This window comes from Amblyraja radiata, chromosome 39 (assembly GCF_010909765.2).
Source record: "Amblyraja radiata isolate CabotCenter1 chromosome 39, sAmbRad1.1.pri, whole genome shotgun sequence".
In the NCBI taxonomy this organism is placed as follows: domain Eukaryota; kingdom Metazoa; phylum Chordata; class Chondrichthyes; order Rajiformes; family Rajidae; genus Amblyraja; species Amblyraja radiata.
In genome coordinates this window covers 5,956,231-5,977,616 of record NC_045994.1, presented here as the reverse complement: position 1 = coordinate 5,977,616, position 21,386 = coordinate 5,956,231, and the positions used below count along the sequence as shown (strand labels likewise).

The 21,386-nt window shown below is 43.6% G+C and overlaps 3 protein-coding genes across 5 annotated transcripts in view; 2 read left to right on the top strand and 1 right to left on the bottom strand.

Moving 5' to 3' along the window:
* Positions 1–14,514, top strand: part of LOC116967306 (soluble scavenger receptor cysteine-rich domain-containing protein SSC5D-like) — a 173,562-nt gene extending 159,048 nt beyond the window's left edge. The window contains exons 5-6 of the mRNA XM_033013806.1: positions 13,454–13,601; positions 14,418–14,514. Of these exons, the coding sequence (XP_032869697.1) occupies positions 13,454–13,601; positions 14,418–14,514 (245 nt within the window). The remainder of the gene's footprint in view (positions 1–13,453; positions 13,602–14,417) is intronic.
* plekha2 (pleckstrin homology domain containing A2) overlaps positions 1–21,386 on the bottom strand; it is a 331,260-nt gene that overhangs the window by 48,750 nt on the left and 261,124 nt on the right. The gene's annotated exons all lie outside the window — the stretch shown is intronic.
* Positions 17,866–20,310, top strand: LOC116967305 (scavenger receptor cysteine-rich type 1 protein M130-like). Its single transcript, XM_033013805.1, has 5 exons — positions 17,866–18,146; positions 18,971–19,288; positions 19,366–19,440; positions 19,546–19,625; positions 20,098–20,310. The coding sequence occupies exons 2-5, from the start codon at positions 18,982–18,984 to the stop codon at positions 20,308–20,310; spliced, it is 675 nt and encodes a 224-aa protein (XP_032869696.1). The 5' UTR covers positions 17,866–18,146; positions 18,971–18,981.

Genomic DNA, 21,386 nt, shown 5'->3' with positions numbered 1-21,386 from the left:
TCTATCTCTCTCTGCCTCTGTCTCTGTCTCTCTCTGTCTCTCTTTATTTCTATCTCTCTCTCTCTCTCTCTGTGTCTCTGTCTCTCTCTGTCTCTCTCTCCCTGTCTCTCTCTCTCTGTCTCTCTTTCTGTCTCTTTCTTTCTCTCTCTCTGTCTCTCTCTCTCTCTGTCTCTCTGTCTCTCTCTCTGTCTCTCTCTCTGTCTCTTACCCTCCCCTCCCTCTCTCTCTCTCTGTCTCTCTCTCTCTCTCTCTGTCTCTCTCTCTCTCTCTCTCAATTTCAATTTCAATTAAAAAACTTTATTGGCATGATAAAAAATCATTGTTATATTGCCAAAGTATAAAACATGACATACATGTTTAAAATGCATCAATATAAATACAAGTATACAGTGCATGGATAGATATGTCCCTGTACATAAACTCGCAATAGGCCTATAGCCCTTTATTGATGCTACACGTTCTTGCAGCTGTAAGCAGTACAACACAATAGCAAGTTTAGCAATTCAATATTCATTTCTTAGTGTCAGTTAATGTCGATTAGTGTGTGCGTACATATGTGCATGTTGGTCATTCACCGACTCTCAGGTTATGGCATGCTGTTACGTATTGTGCACCAAGATGTGCCGTATTTCCTTCGCCAAGGATTATTCTTAGTTTTGATGTATCATCTAGTTCTTTAAAGTCAGGGGTTGCCAGACTGAGTTTGTCAAAGTATGCTTTCCTTGTTTTGTCCATTTCTTTGCATTTTAGGAGGAAGTGCACCTCTGTTTCAACCTCATCTGTCAAACAATGGCCGCATATTCTGTTTTCTCTTGGTTGCCAGAATCTCTTCTGTCTTCCTTTTTCAACTGCCAAATAGTGGTCACTTAGCCTGTATTTGGTGAGGGTCTGTCTCTGCTTTATGTCTCTAACAGTTGAGAGATAGTCTGCCAATTTATAATCTCTTTTTAGGCAACGGTAACATTCTAATCTGCTTTGGCTTTTGGTTTCTTTATCCCAATGTTCCAAGTACGTTTCTTTACATTGTTTGATAATTTGGTTCACTCTAACTGGTGATCTCTCTCTCTGTCTCTCTCTCTCTCTCTCTCTCTCTCCACCAACAAAGATACCAATCAAATTAATTCACCATGATTTGCATTTGACAAATCTATGCTGGCATTCTTTACACATTTGACCCTAGTCACCAGCAATTCTGTCAACAGATATTTATTCAACTTTCCCCAACACTGAATTGAGCTTTTTGTTTTATATGTATGGGCTGCCTTTGATTTGAAATGGTAATAAAGTGAGGAAAGATGAAAAATATTTGGCGACAAGAGCTTTGTTAAAGAATTGAAAACTCCCTGAAGATTTAACCTTGTATTTCATAAACAGATGGGTCCAACCCACACATTAGGTCAAAGGTCCAGAATGCAATCTCCCATCCACTGTAACTGCAGTTGAGTTGCTGTTTAATGTATTCCTCTACAGGGTGGTACAGGTTCGATCCTGACTACAGGTGCTGTCTGTACGTTCTCCCCGTGACCGTGTGGGTTTTATCCGGGTGTTCCGGTTTCCATCCCATTCCAACCCGAGGTTAATTGGCCTCCGTATATTTGCCCCTAGAGTGTAGGATAGAACTGGTGTATGAGTGATCGATGGTTGACGTGGACTCGGTGGGCCGAAGGACCTGTTTCCGCGCTGTATCTCTAAACTAAATTAAAGCTGCTCTGGTGACCCCAAAGTACAACATTTGTAAGGCGATTAACATTTTGGGGAATGGATAGTCCACACCCAGAGAATGCAACGCTACTAATACATGATAATATCTTTGGTGATATGTAGCACTCCATACACATTAAAGGGAATTTTATTAAACTTTCCAGAGGGATTCAGTGCCAACAATAGTGATGAAATATTGATTGATTGAGAGATACAGCTTCAAAACAGGCTCTTCGGCCCATCGAGTCCACGCCGACCATCGATCACCCATTCACACTAGTTCTATGTTATCCCACCTTCGCATCCACTCCCTACGCACTAGGGGGCAATTTACAGAGGGTCGATTAACCAACAAACCCACACGTCTTTGGGATGTGGGAGGAAACCGGGGCACCCGGAGGAAACCCACGAGGGTCAATAGACAATAGACAACAGGTGCAGGAGGAGGCCATTCGGCCCTTCGAGCCAGCACCGCCATTCAATGTGATCATGGCTGATCATCCCCAATCAGTACCCCGTTCCTGCCTTCTCCCCACGGGGAGAACGTGCAAACTCCGTACGGACAGCACCTGAGGTCAGGATCGCACCCGGGTCTCTGGTGCTGTGAAGCTGGAACGCTAGCTGTTGTAAGCCTGTCTTTTTATTAAAAGGATAGAACGAGTGTACGGGTGATTGTTGGTCACGGTAGACTTGGGGGGCGATAGGCCTGCTTCTATATAGGGTCATTGTCTTTAAACTGGACTAAAGGAAGCTGGCCATTCAGTCCATCTGATCCACACTATCCCAGCCTGCAGTACCTGGATGATCAAGATGGCCACACGCACTTACATGCAAGCCCTGGATTTGCTGACAGCACTAGTAACTGATTGTCGGAAGAGCTGGGAGCATTTATTCACACTGTCAGAATTTAGTTTTGCCCATTAAAAAAAAAATCGGCCCACAATTTCTGTGCCGAACATGAAGCCAAATGAAACCTTTCTCCTCAGTCTGCATGTGATGTGCATCCCTCCATTCCCTGCATAATCGTGTTAGTCCTCTAATATCCTGGAATGCGTGGACAGAGTCAGAAGATTTGCTCAAAGTCCTTATCAATGTGGAACGCTGAGGGAAGAAGTGACTCAAAGTGCTGGAGTAACTCAGCGGGTCAGGCAGCAGCATCTCTGGAGAATATGATTAGTTGATGTTTCGGGTCGGGACACTTCTTCAGACTAATTGGGTGTGGGCGGGGGGGATAGAGAAAGCTGGAAGAAAGGAGGGGCAGGAAAAAAGAGTGGAAGGGAATAGTTGAACACAAGTGAATGTGGGGGGAGGGGGGGGGGGGGTGCTGGGCAGATGGTTGGACAAAGGCCAGATAGAGAAGGAAGCAGAAGGTGTGAGACAAACAGATTGAAGTGTTGTGAATAGTGAAGCCAGAGGAAGGAATGTAGGGGGAGGGGAGAAATAGGCGCAGGTCCATGTGGGGGATGTGGGAGAGGGGTGGGGGGGGGGGGGGGGGGGGGAAGGGGTGGGGGGGGGGGGAGAGATGGGGGGGTGGGGTTGTGAGAAGTTAACTAAAATTGGAGAAAGTTAGGGATCTGTACTTGGCCTTATCAAATCTGTTTTGAGGCATTACATGGGCTGGGCTTGTTGTTCCTTTACACCTGCCCTTCCCAACCCCAGGCAGAGTGGAGCTATGTGGCATCCCTCTGCCAAGCTTCACTGTTGATGGATATGAACGAGTTCCCCAGAGATGCTGCCTGTCCCGCTGAGTCATTCCAGCACTTGGCGGCACGGTGGCGCAGCGGTAGAGTTGCTGTCTCACGGCGCCAAAGACCCGGGTTTGAGCCAGATTATGGGTGGTGTCTGTACCTGTCACCGCATGGGCTTCCCCTGAGTGCTCCGGTTTCCTCCCACACACTAAAGGGTTTTCAGGTTGATTCGGTAAAATGTGTTCATTGTCCCCAGTGTGAAGGATTATGCTAGTTTTTGGGGAGATCGCTGGTTGGTGCGGACTTGGTGGGCCGAAGGGCCTGTTTCCACGCTGTATCTCTAAAGTCTAAAGTGTCTTCAGAATGGACTCCGTTCAGGCTGCATGGTTTTACTGATTGTCAAGTCAAGAGAGTTTATTGTCATATGTCCCAGATAGGACAATGAAATTCTTGCTTGCTGCAGCACAACAGAATATAGTAAGCATAAATACAGAACATATCATATCAGTGTGTCCATATACCATTTATTAATATATACACACATCAATAAATAATCAGATAAAGTGCAAATAAACAGATAATGGTCTATTAATGTTCAGAGATTTGGTTCAGTTGAGTTTAATAGCCTGATGGCTGTGGGGAAGCAGCTATTTCTGAACCTGGACGTTGCAGTCTTCAGGCTCCTGTACTTTCTACCTGAGGTAGCGGGGAGATGAGTGTGTGGCCAGGATGGTGTGGGTCCTTGAAGATGCTGCCAGCCTTTTTGAGGCAGCGACTGCGATAGGTCCCCTCGATGGTAAAGAGGTCAGAGCCGATGATGGACTGGGCAGTGTTTACGACTTTTTGTAGTCTTTTCCGCTCCTGGGCGCTCAAGTTGCCGAACCAAGCCACGATGCAACCGGTCAGCATGCTCTCTACTGTGCACCTGTAGAAGTTAGAGAGAGTCCTCCTTGTCATACCGACTCTCCGTAATCTACTCAGGAAGTAGAGGCGCTGATGTGCTTTCCGAATAATTTCATCCGTGATCTCGGACCAGGAGAGATCTTCAGAAATATGCATGCCCAGGAATTTGAAGCTCGTGACCCTTTCCACCATCGATCCGTTGTTATAAACGGGACTGTGGGTCCCCATCCTACCCCTTCCAAAGTCCACAATCAGTTCCTTGGTTTTGCTGGTGTTGAGGGCCAGGTTATTGTGCTGGCACCATTTGGTCAGTCGGTCGATCTCACTTCTATTCTCTGACTCGTCTCCATCCGTGATACGACCCACAACATGGTGTTGTCAGCGAACTTGATGATGGAGTTCGCACTGTGACTGGCTACGCAGTCATGAGTATAGAGTGAGTACAGCAGGGGGCTGAGCACGCAGCCTTGAGGTGCTCCCGTACTGATTGTTATCGAGGCAGACATTTCCACCAATACGAACAGTCTGTGCTTTGAATGAGGAAGTCGAGGATCCAATTGCAGAGGGATGCGCAGAGACCCAGATCTGAGAGCTTGGTAACCAGCTTGGAGGGGATGATTACCACTCTTCCACTCTTCCCACTCTTGCTCCCTACCTGTTGAGACGTGCTCGCTGTTCCAACCAGGAGCACTTTCTCACTCCGTCTAAGCAACCACCCCACCCCACCAACGATCAGCACTCACAGGCAAGCAGCCACAAAGGAAGAGGAAGTAACTGCAGATGCTGGTTTACACCAAAGATAGACACAAAATGCTGGAGTAACTCAGCGGTTTTAGTGTTAGAGATACAGCGCGGAAACAGGCCCTTCGGCCCACCGGGTCTGCGCACACTAACACTATCCTACACCCACTCAGGACAATCTTTACCTTTACCAAGCCAATTAACCTACAAACCTGTACGTCTTTGGAATGTGGGAGGAAACCAGAAATCTCGGAGAAAACCCACGCGGTCACGGGGAGAACAGACAAACTCCGTACAGTGAGCGCCCATAGTCGGGATCGAACCCGGGTCATTTCAGGTGACGTTTCGGTCGAGACCCCTCTTCAGACTGACTCTCATTCTGAAGAAGGGTCTCAACCTGAAATGTCACATATTCCTTTTCTCCAGAGATACTGTCTGACCCGCTGAGTTAATCCAGCTTTTTGTGCCTAGCTTCAGTTTAAACCAGCATCTGCAGTCCCTTCCTAAATATTATAAATCACATATTATATATCACTATAAATTCTATAGACTATTATATTTCGGCAAGACCAAGTGCAAACTGGACGCTCGTTTCGCTGAACACCTTCGCTCAGTCTGTCTTGGTCTGTGCGATCTCCCGGTTGCAAAACACTTTAACCCTCCTCCCATTCCCACTCCGACTTTTCTGTCCTGGGCCTCCTCCATTGCCAAACGTAAATTGGAGAAACAGCACCTCATATTTCGCTTGGGCAGCTTACACCCCAGCGGTATGATCATCAACTTCTCTAACTACAAGTAACCCTTGCGTTCTCTCTCTCTCCGTCCCTCCCCCACCCTAGTCATCATACTAGTTTGACTGGAGAAACTCAGCGGGTGCGGCAGATTCTATGGAGCGAAGGAAATAGGCAACGTTTCCGGTCGAAACCCTTCTTCAGACTGATGTGAGGGTGGGGGGGGGGGGGGGGCGGCGGGAAGATGAAAGGAAGAGGTGGAGCGAGAGGGCCAGAGGGAGAGATGAGAAGGGGAGGAGAGGAGACAGTAAAGACTACTTGAAATTGGAGAAGTCAATGTTCATACCGCTGGGGTGCAGACTGCCCAAGCGGAATATGAATTGCTGCTCCTCAAATTTCCGGTGGGCCTCACTCTCTCTGACCATCGAGGAGGCCCAGGGCAGAAAGGTCGGATTCGGAATGGGAGGAGGAGTTGAAGTGCTGAGCCACCGGGAGATCAGGTTGGTTATTGCGAACCGAGCAGAGGTGTTCGGCGAAGCGATCGCCAAGCCTACCGTTCACCGATGTAGAGCAGCTGACACCTCGAGCAGCAGATGCAATAGATGAGGTTGGATGAGGTGCAGGTGAACCTCTGTCGCACCTGGAAAGACTGCTTGGGTCCTTGAATGGAGAGAAGGGGGGAGATAAAGCGACAAGTGTAGCATTTCCTGCGGTTGCAAGGGAAAGTGCCAGGGGAGGGGAGGGTGCGGGTGGGAAGGGACGAATGGACCAGGGAGTTACGGAGGGAGCGGTCTTTGCGGAAAGCAGACAGGGGAGGAGATGGGAAGATGTGGCAAGTGGTGGGATCACGTTGGAGGTGGCGAAAATGACAGAGGACTATTTGTTCTACATGACGGCTGGTAGGTTGGAAGGTGAGGACTAGGGGGACTCGGCCCTTGTTGCGAGTGGGGGGATGGGGAGAGAGAGCAGTGTTATTGGGTATGGAAGAGACCCTGGTGAGAGCCTCATCTAAAGTAGGGGAGGGGAACCCCCGTTCCCTGAAGAATGAGGACATCTCCAATGCCCTGGTGTGGAACACCACAAGACGGCTGCTGTTGCTGCGTGAGGGTTTGTAACAAGCTCTAGTCTGCTGGCTCAACTATTTGTCTACTGATGGCGTTCTGAGATACCTTTTCCACTCTAACTCACCTGGTGTCAATGAACAACTTTTGGTGAATCTAAAAAGCAAGGTAAAACAACTTTAGCACTAAAAATAACTAATTACTGGACTACCTTCTACCTTCTACTATTTCATTGAGTGGAAAAGACTACCGGCCTTACAATGGGCGAGCCAATTGCCCTCCAAAGTGTCTTGGATAACATGCAGCAAATACAGCTCAACATGATATTACACATGGACAATAAAATTGATCCAATTGGAGCTAGCCTGACTAACATTGAAGGCTCACTTCAAACGCTTGGAGAGCAAGTAACGGAGCTTGAGCAAAGAGTTAGCTCCAACGAGGATAATATAATAGACCTGGTTGGACGTGTAAAATCACTTGAAATAGAAAACGCTGACCTGAAAATTTGGGCAGATGACGCTGAGAACAGAAGCAGACGTTCCAACTTACGTTTCGTCAGCATCCCCGAGAGGATCGAGTCCAAAGATATCACCGGATGCATGGGCCGTCTGATACCGCAGCTTCTCGGTGAAGCGAATTTCCCCACTCCTCTAGTGATTGAGCGCTGTCACCGTACCGGTCGCAAGGATAACTCCAGAGCCAAGGGTCCGAGGCCGATCATGGTGAAGTTCCACTATTCCCAGGATAAGCTGAGGATAATGAAGCTCTTCCGGGAGAAAAATGTGCCCCTTGAGTACAACGGAGCTCGGGTTCATATCTAACCGGACTTCAGCATTGGTCTTGTCCAGAGACGCCGGGAGTATGATGCGGCTAAGAAGAAGCTACGCGACCGTGACATCAAATACGCATTGATCTTTCCCTGCACACTGAGAGTTGTCCACGCTGGCAAGACACAGTTCTTTCGCACTCCTGATGAAGTTGAGACATTTCTCGGTGAGCTCTCCTCCATTAACTCCTCCATGGACTCTGATATAACATCCTAATGTTGGTGGCCAGTGGCTGGTGATAGCGTTAGCACAATAATGTTGTCTGCCGATGAACTTTGTGTTTAGCTGGTTTTTGTTGTATTTTTTCTATAATTTTCCTACTCAACTTTTGATTTTGATAAAATGATGCCGGCGGCTCCTCTTGTAATTATTTAACCGCTGGACCAGCATTGATTTTTCAGTCTTATTTGCAAAGTTGCAGCTGGCATGAGAGTTGTTATGATTGATGCTGCTTTACTACTGTTGCCGTAAAAAGTGTCGCAATTGCCGTAAAACGTCGTAACACTAAGAGTTGAGTTTTAATTTTCTATACGAAATGTAAAAGGTTGTTTGAATGGTAAAGGATTGGTCCCTATAAACAATTGATCATGATCAATTACCAATTATTTGAATATTGAAATTTGATAAATTGACAATTAAAGGCATATGAAGCTTAATCTAGATTTTTTCTCTTTTTATTTTTATTTTTCATTAACCATATGCGATAATATGAGTTGTTATTTTGGGCTTCATAATGCCCCATTAATTTAAACATAAATGGTCCAGGACCTCATACTTTGATCTATTTGCATAAATATGAGCTATGCAGACTGAGGTGTGTATGCTCGCTTTTTTTTCTCTCTCTCTCTCTCTCTCTCTCAATGACGCAGCCTGATCTTGTGTGCTTTGTCTGTCCTGTCTTCTGTGTGTGTGTGTGTTTGTGTCAATCTGTGTATGTGTCTCTCTCGTCCCCTTTCTCATGCTATTTCCCTGCCCCACTCCCCCAACCTTATCTACACCCAATTGATCCACAATTGATACAGCTAAAGGCCTAAAATCATCCATTTGAACATTAGGAGTCTTCTTCCAAAGATAGACTTAATTGGAGTTTGGATTGCACAGAATAAACCTGACATAATAACATTTTCAGAAACGTGGTTACATAGTGAAATTTGTGACAATGATATTCATATTGATAATTTTGCATTATATAGAGCAGATAGGCCTACGAGAGCTGGAGGTGTGGCTTGTTATGTGTCAACTCGCTTTATATCTGAACCTGCCATCCCTAAAGTAACCTCATCTCTCTTTGAAAGCCTTTTCATTAGGTTAAAACTTCATGAGAATAAACATCTAATTATCGGCACTATCTATCGATCCCCCCCTGTTCATCCTGACTCAACTAAGTCCCTAATTTCCACTCTCACCTCTATTGAACACCCATGTGAATTAGTGCTTCTTGGTGACTTCAATAAAAACTGGCTCGATCGCTCCTCTTCTAACGATAAAAACTTGCTTAAAAGTATAAACCTGACCCAGTTAATCAACGAACCTACCAGAGTTCATGGCAATTGTACATCACTATTAGATTGGATTCTTGTTACCCATCCTGACCGAATCTTAACATCTGGTGTTTTGTCAGATTGCTTTAGCGATCATTCTGCTATTTTCTGTGTGTGGAAGATTAAACGTTCCCGTCTCCCTCCTAAACATATTCGTGTTAGACAATGTAGAAAATGTAATTATGATAATTATATGCATGACCTGATTACAATAAACTGCGACAGGTTTCAACTTATACCAACTGTCGAGGATGCCTGGAATTATTTATACACTGAAGTCACAAGAGTTATCGATAAGCATGCCCCCTGGAGAGAAATAAAAGTCAAGGGAAAACATTTACCATGGATTAGTGCTGATTTGATCAACCTTTTTAATGAGCGGGATAAAGTCTGGAAGACTTTCAGGGAAACAAAGGACCCTGCTGATTGGGAAAAATATAGGTCCTTAAGGAATCAGTGTATGACAAAAACACGTAATTCTAAATCAAGTCATTTTAAAAACCATCTTTCTGAAGACATGCATAATCCAAAAAAAGTTCTGGAAAAGACTAAATAATGTTCTTAATAAATCAAATCAAAATATCAGCACTCAGAGTCGGGTCAACAATGACATCATTCAGGACCCTGCTGTTATATCCAATGCTTTCAACCAGCACTTCTCCACTGTATGTAGCTCTACTGTATTTGACTCATCTATTATATGTGACTTTCCAGCTACCTCTACATATAGAAGCTCTTTTTCTTTTCAAAAAATAAAACCTGTTGACGTTCAACATGCTATTAATGAATTAAAGGATGATTGTGGATCTGGACCAGCTGGTATCGAGACTAAATTCATTAAGTTAGGAGCTAATATTCTAATGTACCCACTATGCGACCTGTTTAATTTGTCCTTCTCAACTTGTACCCTCCCTTCCGCATGGAAGTGTGCCAATGTTACTCCACTGCATAAGGGAGGCGACCCCCACGATATTAACAATTACCGCCCCATCTCAATTATCAACACGGTGGCTAAAATCCTCGAGAAACTAGTGTTCAACCAGCTATCACATTATGTCTCAACTTTCAATATTCTATCTCCATGCCAGTCTGGGTTCAGACCTAATCACTCCACAACTACAGCTCTGTTAAAACTCACCAGCGATGTGTTCACTGCTTCTGAGGATGGTAAACTCACCGGTGCCATCTTTCTTGATTTAACCAAGGCCTTTGATGTTGTTGACCACTACCTACTGCTTGATAAACTTTACTCTATTGGTCTTTCTCAAAACAATCTACTGTGGTTTAACTCATACCTTCATAACAGACGCCAATGTGTCATTTTTAATGGAAGTCAATCCAATTCCTTAATTGTTGAGAAGGGGGTCCCGCAAGGTTCGTCTTTGGGACCACTCCGTTTCTCTATTTTCATAAACGACCGCCCTAATATCTGTTCTGACTGTCAAACACAACTATATGCCGATGATGCAGTGCTATATACATCTAGTACTAACAAGTCTGAAATTGAAAGATCCCTTCAATCAGATCTTACTTCTGTTCAGAAATGGCTATTATTTAACAAATTAATTTTAAATAAAAATAAATCATGCAGTATGTTATTTGGTACCAGACAAGGCCTTGGTAATTCTGTAGATCTGACTATATCATTTAATGAAGGATCACCATTAGAACAAGTATTGAACTTCAAATATCTTGGTGTTTGGCTCGACCCAACGCTTTCATTTACGCAGCACAGTGAGACGATTACTAAAAAACTCAGCTGTAATCTAGCTATTCTTTACCGCCATATAAATTGTTTCACCTTTCAGATGAGAAAAATAATTGTCTCTCAACTACTACTACCAATACTGGATTATGCTGATATTGTCTATCAGAATACATTTGATACACATCTTCAACCCCTCAATGTAGTTTATAATAGTCTTTGCAGATTTATTTTAAGGTGTCCATATATAACTCACCACTGTTCTATGTACGAAACTCTAAACTGGTTATCCCCCCACGCTCGAAGATGCTACCACTGGTTCCAGTTCATCTTTAAATGCATCCATCTCAATTACCCTTCTTATTTAAAACAAGACCTATTACCATACACACCCTCATATTCACTAAGACATATTCAGCAACCCTTCTTTTTCATTCCAAGAACTAACAAAGAAATTGGGAGACGTGCATTTAAATTCAAAGCTCCTTCTGACTGGAACACTCTGCCTAGTACCATAAGAACTATTAGCTCATTTCGTCTATTTAAAAATACACTTTTACCCTTCCTTATAAAACCATATACCTGTTTCTAGTATTAGAGTCTTCGAGCTCCTTTATCTAGCTTGCTCTGTGTGTGATCATTTGGCATAACTATTGTATATGCATGGCCATTACACTTATGTATTATTGTATTGCATAGTGTAACACGGTCTTATATTGTATTATGTCACAATATCATGAAATAATATATCATGTAATAATGTTGATAGTATGTATTAACGTACGATGTATGATAGGTGGTATATGGTATTATGCATCAACATTGTGCTGTAACACATAACTATTATTATTATTGGATATGTAAAGCCAATTAACAATTGTTATAAACTATAACAAGTGGGGATGGAGGGGTTTTGGGATTGGTGTGTGGGTAGGTGGGTCAATGAGAGCCTCTATGTATGTTATGTCTTGTGCTGTATGTTCTATGTTGGACCCCCTCGAAAACAAGATGACTGTCCATCTCAAGGGGTTATCCATGAATAAACTTGTTTCAAATACAATTTGAAAAATAATCAATATTTTCAATATTTTCAAATACTTGACTATTTGAAAAAATATACACAAGAATATCATAACTTGTCTCCAGATTTATTGGCCAAAGCAATTAATACAAAGGCCGAATCAGCTAATTTAATATAATTCTTGTATAACATCATCTTAAATATAGAAATACCACCATCCGATAGAATTAGAAGAGACTGGGAACAAGAACTAGCTATAAAAATTTCGAAAGAGAGGTGGGATAAACATTTGCTATATGTGCATAGATACTCGATTAATGTAAGACATGTTCTAATTCAATTTAAAACCTTACATAGACTACATTACTCAAAAACTAAAATAAGTAAACTTTTTCCAAATGTCTCCCCCATCTGTGATAAATGTCTATCCCAAGAAGCAACTATAGCACATTCCTTTGTTTATTGTATAAAAATCCAAAAATTTTGAAATGAAATTTTTGAAATTTTTACAAAATTATTTAAAATAAAACTGAAAACGAATGCAGAATTGATTATTTTTGGAACAATGGAAGGCAGCCCTGAGCTATCTGCCTCCAAAAAGAACCTATTTAATTACGGTTTAATAATGGAGAAAAAACGCATACTTAAATTCTGGAAAAACGCCCCAACGCCAACATTGAATATGTGGATTTCAAATATGTCCGAAATGCTACACCTGGAAGATATGAGATTCCTTCTAGCAGGCAAACCAGACCATTTCCAAAAGTTTTGGTCTCAATTTATCGACTTACTACAAGTATAAGGTGCAACAGAATTCTGAAAATAAACGGTTTCAGGAGCTGGTGAGGGGTGAGGAAAAATACGAAGTTGGTATATCCCTTTTATCTCTTTTTTTTAAACTTTTAATATATCTTCTGTTTTCTTTTTCTCCTTTTATTTTTCTATGGCTTACTTCTTAGTTCTTTTTCGAATTTTTCGTGTCAAAGGGTCTCTTTTGATCACTCTTTCACACACTTACTATCCTATTTCACTCTCTTTACTTTTCTGCGTTTTAAAGTTTAAAATATGAAGTGGTACAGGAAATGTATTATGTTATTTTTGGCTTAGATTATTGTAATGTACACTACTTCTAATAAATAAAATTAAAATAATAATAATAATAATAATAATAATAATAATAATAATAATAATAATAATAATAATAATAATAATAATAATCATCATCATAATAATAATAATCATAATCATAATCATAATCATAATCATAATCATAATCATAATCATAATCATAATCATAATAATAATAATCATAATAATAATAATAATAGTAAGAAATGTGAAATTGACGATCCCGACGTGCCGAGTTGAAGACCGTAACCATTTACTGTGTCTATTGAAATATCACCGCGCGCACACACTTTGAAGGTGGTCGCTTAGAAAATGAGAAAAATAAACAAACAATTTCTAACTTTCATTATTTTTCTCTATTCTTATTGTGTATTTAACTGTAATTTTTGTCCCATAAAAACAGGGAAACATCGACCACGACTGGTGGGTGGGAAGGATAGATGCTCTGGCCGGGTGGAGATTCTACACGGAGACGAGTGGGGGACAGTTTGCGATCAGTACTTTAGCTTGCTTGATGCCGGCGTGGTCTGTGAACAAGAGGACGACAGATGGCACAATGGGCTAAGTGTTCGGCTGGCGACCGGAAGGTAGCCGGTTCGAATCCCGCTTGGAGTGCATACTGTCGTTGTGTCCTTGGGCAAGACACGTCACCCACCTTTGCCTGTGTGTGAATGTGTGTGAGTGATTGGTGGTGGTCGGAGGGGCCGTAGGCGCAGATTAGCAGCCACGCTTCCGTCAGTCTGCCCCAGGGCAGCTGTGGCTACAGAAGTAGCTCACCACCACCGAGTATGACTGAGGAGTGTATGAATAATGCGATGTAAAGCGTCTTGAGTATTCTAGAAAGGCGCTATATAAATCCCATCCATTATTTTAAAAAAAAGTTTCAACAACTAAGTTACAGAGATAGGTTGAATAAGTTAGGTCTCTATTCTCTGGAGCGCAGAAGGTTAAGGGGGGACTTGATAGAGGTCTTTAAAATGATTAGAGGGATAGACAGAGTTGATGTGGACAAGCTTTTCCCTTTGAGAATAGGGAAGATTCAAACAAGAGGACATGACTTCAGAATTAAGGGACAGAAGTTTAGGGGTAACATGAGGGGGAACTTCTTTATTCAGAGAGTGGTAGCGGTGTGCAATGAGCTTCCAGTGGAAGTGATGGAGGCAGGTTCGTTGATATCATTTCAAAATAAATTGGATAGGCATATGGATGAGAAAGGAATGGAGGGTTATGGTATGGGTGCAGGCAGGTGGGACTAAGGGAAAAAAGTTGTTCGGCACGGACTTGTAGGGCCGAGATGGCCTGTTTCCGTGCTGTAATTGTTATATGTTATATGTTATATGTTATATGTTAACTACATTGCGGTGCAGTGGCTGCAACTCCCGGAGTTACTCACTTTGGCCGAGGATCTGGCCCTGTGTGGAAGGAGAACTACCACTGTCAGGGGAACGAGTCCCGATTAGGTGATTGTCCAGTTTTACCCAGGGACGGAAACGACGTCGGTCTCATCTGCTCAGGTGAGTCACCAAATGTCCTTGAACTGAAAAACAGAGTTGCCCAGTGGTAGAGATGTTTACACGTTTACTCTTTTAACCATTGAAAACATCTGCTGTTTCCTGACGAACATCTTTATTTTCTTTTTAGAAGGATACTTTCAAGAGAGAGCTAGATAGAGTTGTTAAACATGGCGGAGTCAGGGAATATGGGGCGAATGCAGGAACGGGGTACTGATTGGGGGACGATCAGCCATGATCACATTGAATGGCGGTGCCGAATGGCCTACTCCTGGTTCTATTCTCGATTGTCTATTATCTTCAGGTGCCGTCTTTCCCTTCCCCCACTGATAGGATACTGGGGGGGGGGGCATTGTTATACAACGTTGTCACACATAGAAACATAGAAACATAGAAAATAGATGCAGGAGTAGTCCATTCGTCCCTTCGAGCCTGCACTACCATTCAATATGATCATGGCTGATCATCCAACTCTGTATCCTGTATCTGCCTTCTCTCCATACCCCCTGATCCCTTTAGCCTCAAGGGCTACATCTAACTCCCTCTTAAATATAGCCAATGAACTGGCCTTAACTACCTTCTGCGGCAGAGAATTCAACGGACTCACCACTCTCTGTGTGAAAAATGTTTTTCTCATCTCGGTCCTAAAGGTCCTTAAACTGTGACCCCTTGTCCTGGACTTCCCCAACATCGGGAACAATGTTCCTGCATCTAGCCTGTCCAACCCTTTAAGAATGTTGTACGTTTCTATAAGACCCCCCCCTCAATCTTCTAAATTCTAGCGAGTACAAGCCGAGTCTATCCAGTATACATCGATAGACTGAATTTGAGTATGCAGTGCAGAATTCTGCAGTTTATAAAATTGTTTCTATGGATAGTAACTTAGGGATTGTAGCTAGTAAACATAGTAAGTATAGTACAAAGGATAATAACTGTTTATTAAGGGGATAGAATGATAGCGATTTGTCCAGTCGGGTTCTAATTCTCGGTTCACTGCTACAATACACATATATAAATTAGTTACATCTGCTGCAGAGATCTGAGATAGAGGCTGCAGGAAGAATGCGATATGAAATTTGAAGTGGCTTAGTGGTTCGTTCAAGAGCTTGACCCTAAAAGCAGGAGTAACTCAACGGGTCAGACAGCGTCAGAAAAGGAATAGGTGACGTTTCTGGTCGAGACCCTTCTTCAGTCATCTATTCCTTTTCACCAGAGATGCGATCTGACCCGCTGAGTTACTCCAGCTTCGTGTGTTTATCTTCGGTTTAAACCAGCATCTGCAATATGGAATGAGAAATGGAAAAAAACAGTTGTTCATGATAATAGACAATAGCCAACAGACAATAGGTGCAGGAGTAGGCCATTCGGCCCTTCGTGCCAGCACCGCCATTCAATGTGATCATGGCTGATCATTCCCAATCAATACCTCGTTCTTGCCTTCTCCCCATATCCCCTTACCCAGCTATAAGAGCCCTATCTAGCTCTCTCTTGAAAGTATCCAGAGAACGGGCCTCCACCGCCCTGTGAGGCAGAGAATTCCACAGACTCACAACTCTCTGTGAGAAAAAGTGTTTCCTCGTCTCCGTTCTAAATGGCTTACCCCTTATTCTTAAACTGTGGCCCCGGGTTCTGGATATTGGAATGATTCCAGGAATGCATTTATTTACTACAAGAGAACAAGGGTAAAGCAAGACTTCAAAAGACCCCCCCTACACGAGGAACAGGCGCTGGACTGGTCTTAGCATTCCTATTGCATTCTATTTAGATCAATGCACGAGCTGGGGGTTATCATTTATTCAATAACCAGATTATTCCTTGTTACTGGGCCCATTTCTCTTGGTGAGGCCCATAGGTTTCTCGGCATTGTTTTATGTAGACGTAGACAGAATGTTTCTATGCAGTTTATCTGCCAATGTGACATGTGGACAATTGATGCAGAAAATAATCCTTAGAACTAATAGCTGACCAGGTAAATGTTGAGAAGTTATGGAATATTTTGGCTTCAGTTCAATGGTTTAACCCAACATGTTTTGTATTATAGATGAAATTTGGTCTCTGAGATTGAGCAATGGGGGCAGCCGCTGCGACGGCCGAGTGGAGGTTTACCACAATGGTAGATGGGGGAGAGTGCAGGATAGCGCCTGGAACATCAATGATTCCAACGTGGTCTGCAGAGAGTTGGACTGCGGCTCCGCCATATTCGCCTACAACTCCTCAAGGTACGGAGAGAGTGAGCTGCCCGTGTGGGTGAACAGCGTTCAGTGTGAAGGAAACGAGTCGCAGCTCCGAAATTGCAGCACATTTACGCTGAATCAGACATCCAGCGACAGCATCGGTGTTGGAGTCCTGTGCTCAGGTGAATATTTGCATAAAGGTTAAAATTAGACATTGTAATGATTGTTAGTGACTCCAGAAATGTCGAGTTGTATTGGCATTTCTGTCATCTGGGTTTTCGACTTGTCAATTGGGACAGCACGGAAAATGAAGAAGCTTCATTTATCCGTTCTGGTCAATCTAATCAAAGGTCCGAAATAACATTTCTTAATTTACCAACAAATCGCTTGTTGATAAATATATATATTACACATCTGTATATAAATATTTATATTACTCTCCCTTTCAAACTATGTTGGAGAATAATACCTGAACAATATTCTAGGTGTGTGCACACACACACCCACGCACCCCCCCCCACACACACACACACACGCACCCCCACACACACACACATACACACACACATACACACACACACACACACATACACACATATATATATACATACACACATATAAATATATATACACACACACACACACACACACACACACACATACACACATATATATATACATACACACACACACACACACACACACACACACACACACACACACACACACACACACACACACACACACACACACACACACACACACACACACACACACACACACACACACACGCACACACACACACACACATTTATATGTCAGCCTGGAGAAAGTTATAATATTGTTTAAAGATACAACATGCAGACAGGCCTTTCGGCCCATCAAGTCCACCCCAAAGATTGATTACCCATTTGGGTGTAAAGTGGGAGGTTGTCCACGTATAGAGATTGTCCACGTATACTATGGGCCCTCTCCATTTCCAGTCGGCTGAAGAGACCACCAGGTCCAGGGAGCAGGCGATGGTGAGTGTGAGGGGCCGTGTGTGAGAGAAGTCTGGACAAGAAACACTTCCATGTGGTGTGGAACAACACGGGGTACCTTCTCCAATTACGGCTGTCTGTGGGTGGAAGTACATGTGCTGGACGAGTGGAGATTTATTACAATGGGTCTTGGGGCACAGTTTGTGACGACTCCTGGGATCTAGACGACGCTAACGTGGTCTGCGGGCAGCTAGGTTGCGGATATGCTGTGGAAGATAAAATTCCGGGATTCTGTGGACGAAGTAAAGGCCAAATTTGGTTGGATGAAGTAAGATGCTCGGGTAACGAATCATACCTCTGGAACTGTCCCTCCGCACCGTGGGGTCGGCACGATTGCAGTCATAAGGAAGATGTGACAGTGAAGTGTTCTGGTAAGGATACGTTCGGTCTGCTGATTTTCTGCAGCTTAGAGTGGGAACCTTCATTCCAGAGATGTATTCAATGGTTTATCGCAAACAATGCGAGCATTTAATCACGTTGATGGAATAAAGTCCTTTCTCTCAGTCTGCATTGGTTCTCTTCTACTTACCAATACCAAACTCCCACACACACACACACACACACACACACACACACACACACACACACACACACACACACACACACACACACACACACACACACACACACACACACACACACACACACACACACGTGTAGCTCTGCTCATTTCGCCCTCAGTTGTTGTCCGGTTTAATGCCATTTGTCCACATTTCCCGAAAAAGACCGACGAGATGTTTATTGATTCGGCATTTTCGGCGAAGGCATTGTGGGCGGAAGGGTCTGTTCCTGAGCGGATCTGTTGTTCTATGTTCTTATTTTGTCTGAACGGGAGATATTCCCTCTTTATTTTATACTCTTGCTTTAGGGATCGTGATTGTCAATTTTCATTTCGGTTTTGCACAATCGAAGGTTAATTAAAAGGAGTATATGTTTTCAGGTTCAGAACTGTCGCATTTTCAACCAGAACTGAAGTAAGATTGCACCACTTCACACAAGTATTTCCCTGCCCTCCACATTCAGCGACTTGATAAAACAGCTGACCTTGCGATTTTTGTCTTCACCCAATCTCTTCCCAATGAGTTTTTCCAGCGACATCTGTTTTTGTTGAATCAGATCTTTCTCATGCCTCTTTCTTGCTATCTGCGGGATGGATACATTATGATGACCTGTATGTCTCCTGTTCCCTTCACAGAACACAAAGAGATGCGCCTGGTGAACGGAGGCCGGCGGTGTGAAGGGAGAGTGGAAGTGTGGTACAACGGGACATGGGGAACAGTGTGCTCCGAGAAGCTCTATAGAGTGGAGGCGGAAGTGATCTGTAAACAATTAGAATGTGGACCCCTCGCATATATTGAATATCGCGCCTGGATATATGGACAAGGTTCTGGGCCCATATGGATCGATAAGATGAAATGTAGCTCGCACGAGTCAGCCCTTTGGCAGTGCCAGTTTGACCCTTGGGGGAAACACAACTGTGACCACAGGGAGGATGCAGGCGTTTCATGTAAAGGTAACACAGGAAAGTCAGCATACGATGGCAGATTAAACACGCGCGTAAATCCGTCAACATTTCACTATTCTCAACAGATGCTGAAATGCCGGAGACAACCCGCGGGAAAGACTGCGTCGGTGGAAATGAATCTAAATCTCGCCGTTTACCAGGCGAGTCATTCTACTACTTACGCCGTCAGCATGACGTCAATCCCGGATGTTTGATGAATGAGTGATCAACTAAATAGCTGAGAACCCTCAACAACTTCTCTTTAGACTTCTCTCACGATCTTCTCGTTAAACGTGAAGCCATGGGACCTTGCATGGATCCCAGCTATGTCTGCCAGTTGATTCAAGTACTGTGAATAGTCCTTCTTCCAAACGTGAACTGGCATCATTTCCCAAACTCATTCTTCGCTCCTTCACATGAAATATACCATCCACATACACTTCCACCCCCCCCCACACACACACACAGACCTCTACAACCCCATCCGCCCGTTTCCACCTTTATCCCTTCCTCTGAATGTATATTTCATCCTCGTCATTCCTTATATTACAGCCTTTTGTCCTCTTTTCATATCTAACCTTTGTGCACCCACCTGTTAATGAACACCCCCACACCTGAATCCACCTATCCCTTGCCTAGATTAGACCCGCCTTCATCTCTGTTACAGCCTCTTCCCCTCCCTCTTAGTAGAATTAGTCTGTAGATGGGTCCCGATCCGAAACGTCACTGCACACGTCATGCAAATATGTTGTCTGACCCGATGAGTTTCTTCAGCACTCACGTATTTTTAACTGAGTATTTAATTTAACTTCACTTAGATCTACAACTGCGGGTTGATGGCGGCAGCAACAATTGCTCCGGAAGGGTTGACATATTATTCAATAACCGCTGGGGAACGGTGTGTGATGACTCCTGAGGTCTCGCCGATGCCAATGTCGTCTGCAGACAGTTGGGCTGTGGCTCTGCTCTTTGGACTCCAGGAGCGGCGACCATTGCCCCGGCCTCAGGTGATATCTGGCTGGATGAAGTGAAATGCACGGGAAGGGAATCATTTTTGTCCCGTTGTCCGTCTTCACCGCTCGGTCAACATGACTGTGATCACAAGGAAGATGTCTTTGTCACCTGTTCTGGTATGTGCCGTTCGGCATATTCCCCGATCTCTACACCCCTTCAATTCCATATGTAAAATATCTGAGTGTTTTTAATTGAAAATTTAAAAATATGTCGTTGCTAAAAACCCTTTACAATGTCCACGTCCAGTTTTGATTCCCGCTGGCTCCTGCACTTCAGGTATTTGTTATTCATGCGATGTTGACCATTACACTTACACACTATGCTGACTGTGCTGATATTCGGTTGCTACTGTTTGCTAATTGCTGAGAACATAATAGATGGTTTTCAAATTGGCTGACTCAGTATGTGAAACAGGACTTGCAAAATTCTAAAAAATCATAGAAACATAGAAACATGGAAAATAGGTGTAGCAGGAGGCCATTCGGCCCTTCGAGCCAGCACCGCCATTCATTGTGATCATGGCTGATCGCCCCCTATCAATAACCCGTGCGTGCCTTCTCCCCATATCCCTTGACTCCGCTAGCCCCTAGAGCTCTATCTAACTCTCTCTTAAATCCATCCAGTGATTTGGCCTCCACTGCCATCTGTGGCAGGAAATTCCATAAATTCACAACTCTCTGGGTTAAATAGTTTTTTATCACCTCAGTCTTAAATGACCTCCCCTTTATTCTAAGACTGTGGCCCCTAGTTCTGGACTCGCCCAACATTGGGAACATTTTCCTGCATCTAGCTTGTCCAGTCCTTTTTATAATGTTATATGTTTCTATAAGATCCCGCTCATCATTCTAAACTACAGTGAATGCAAGCCTAGTCTTTTCAATCTTTCCTGATTTGACAGTCCCGCCATAGCAGGGATCAATCTCGTGAACCTACGCTGCACGGCCTCAATCACAAGGATGTCCTTCCTCAAATTAGGAGACCCAAACTGTACACAATACTCCAGATGTGGTCTCACCAGAGCCATATACAAATGCAGACGAACCTCTTTACTCCTATACTGAAATCCTCTTGTTATGAAGGCCAACATTCCATT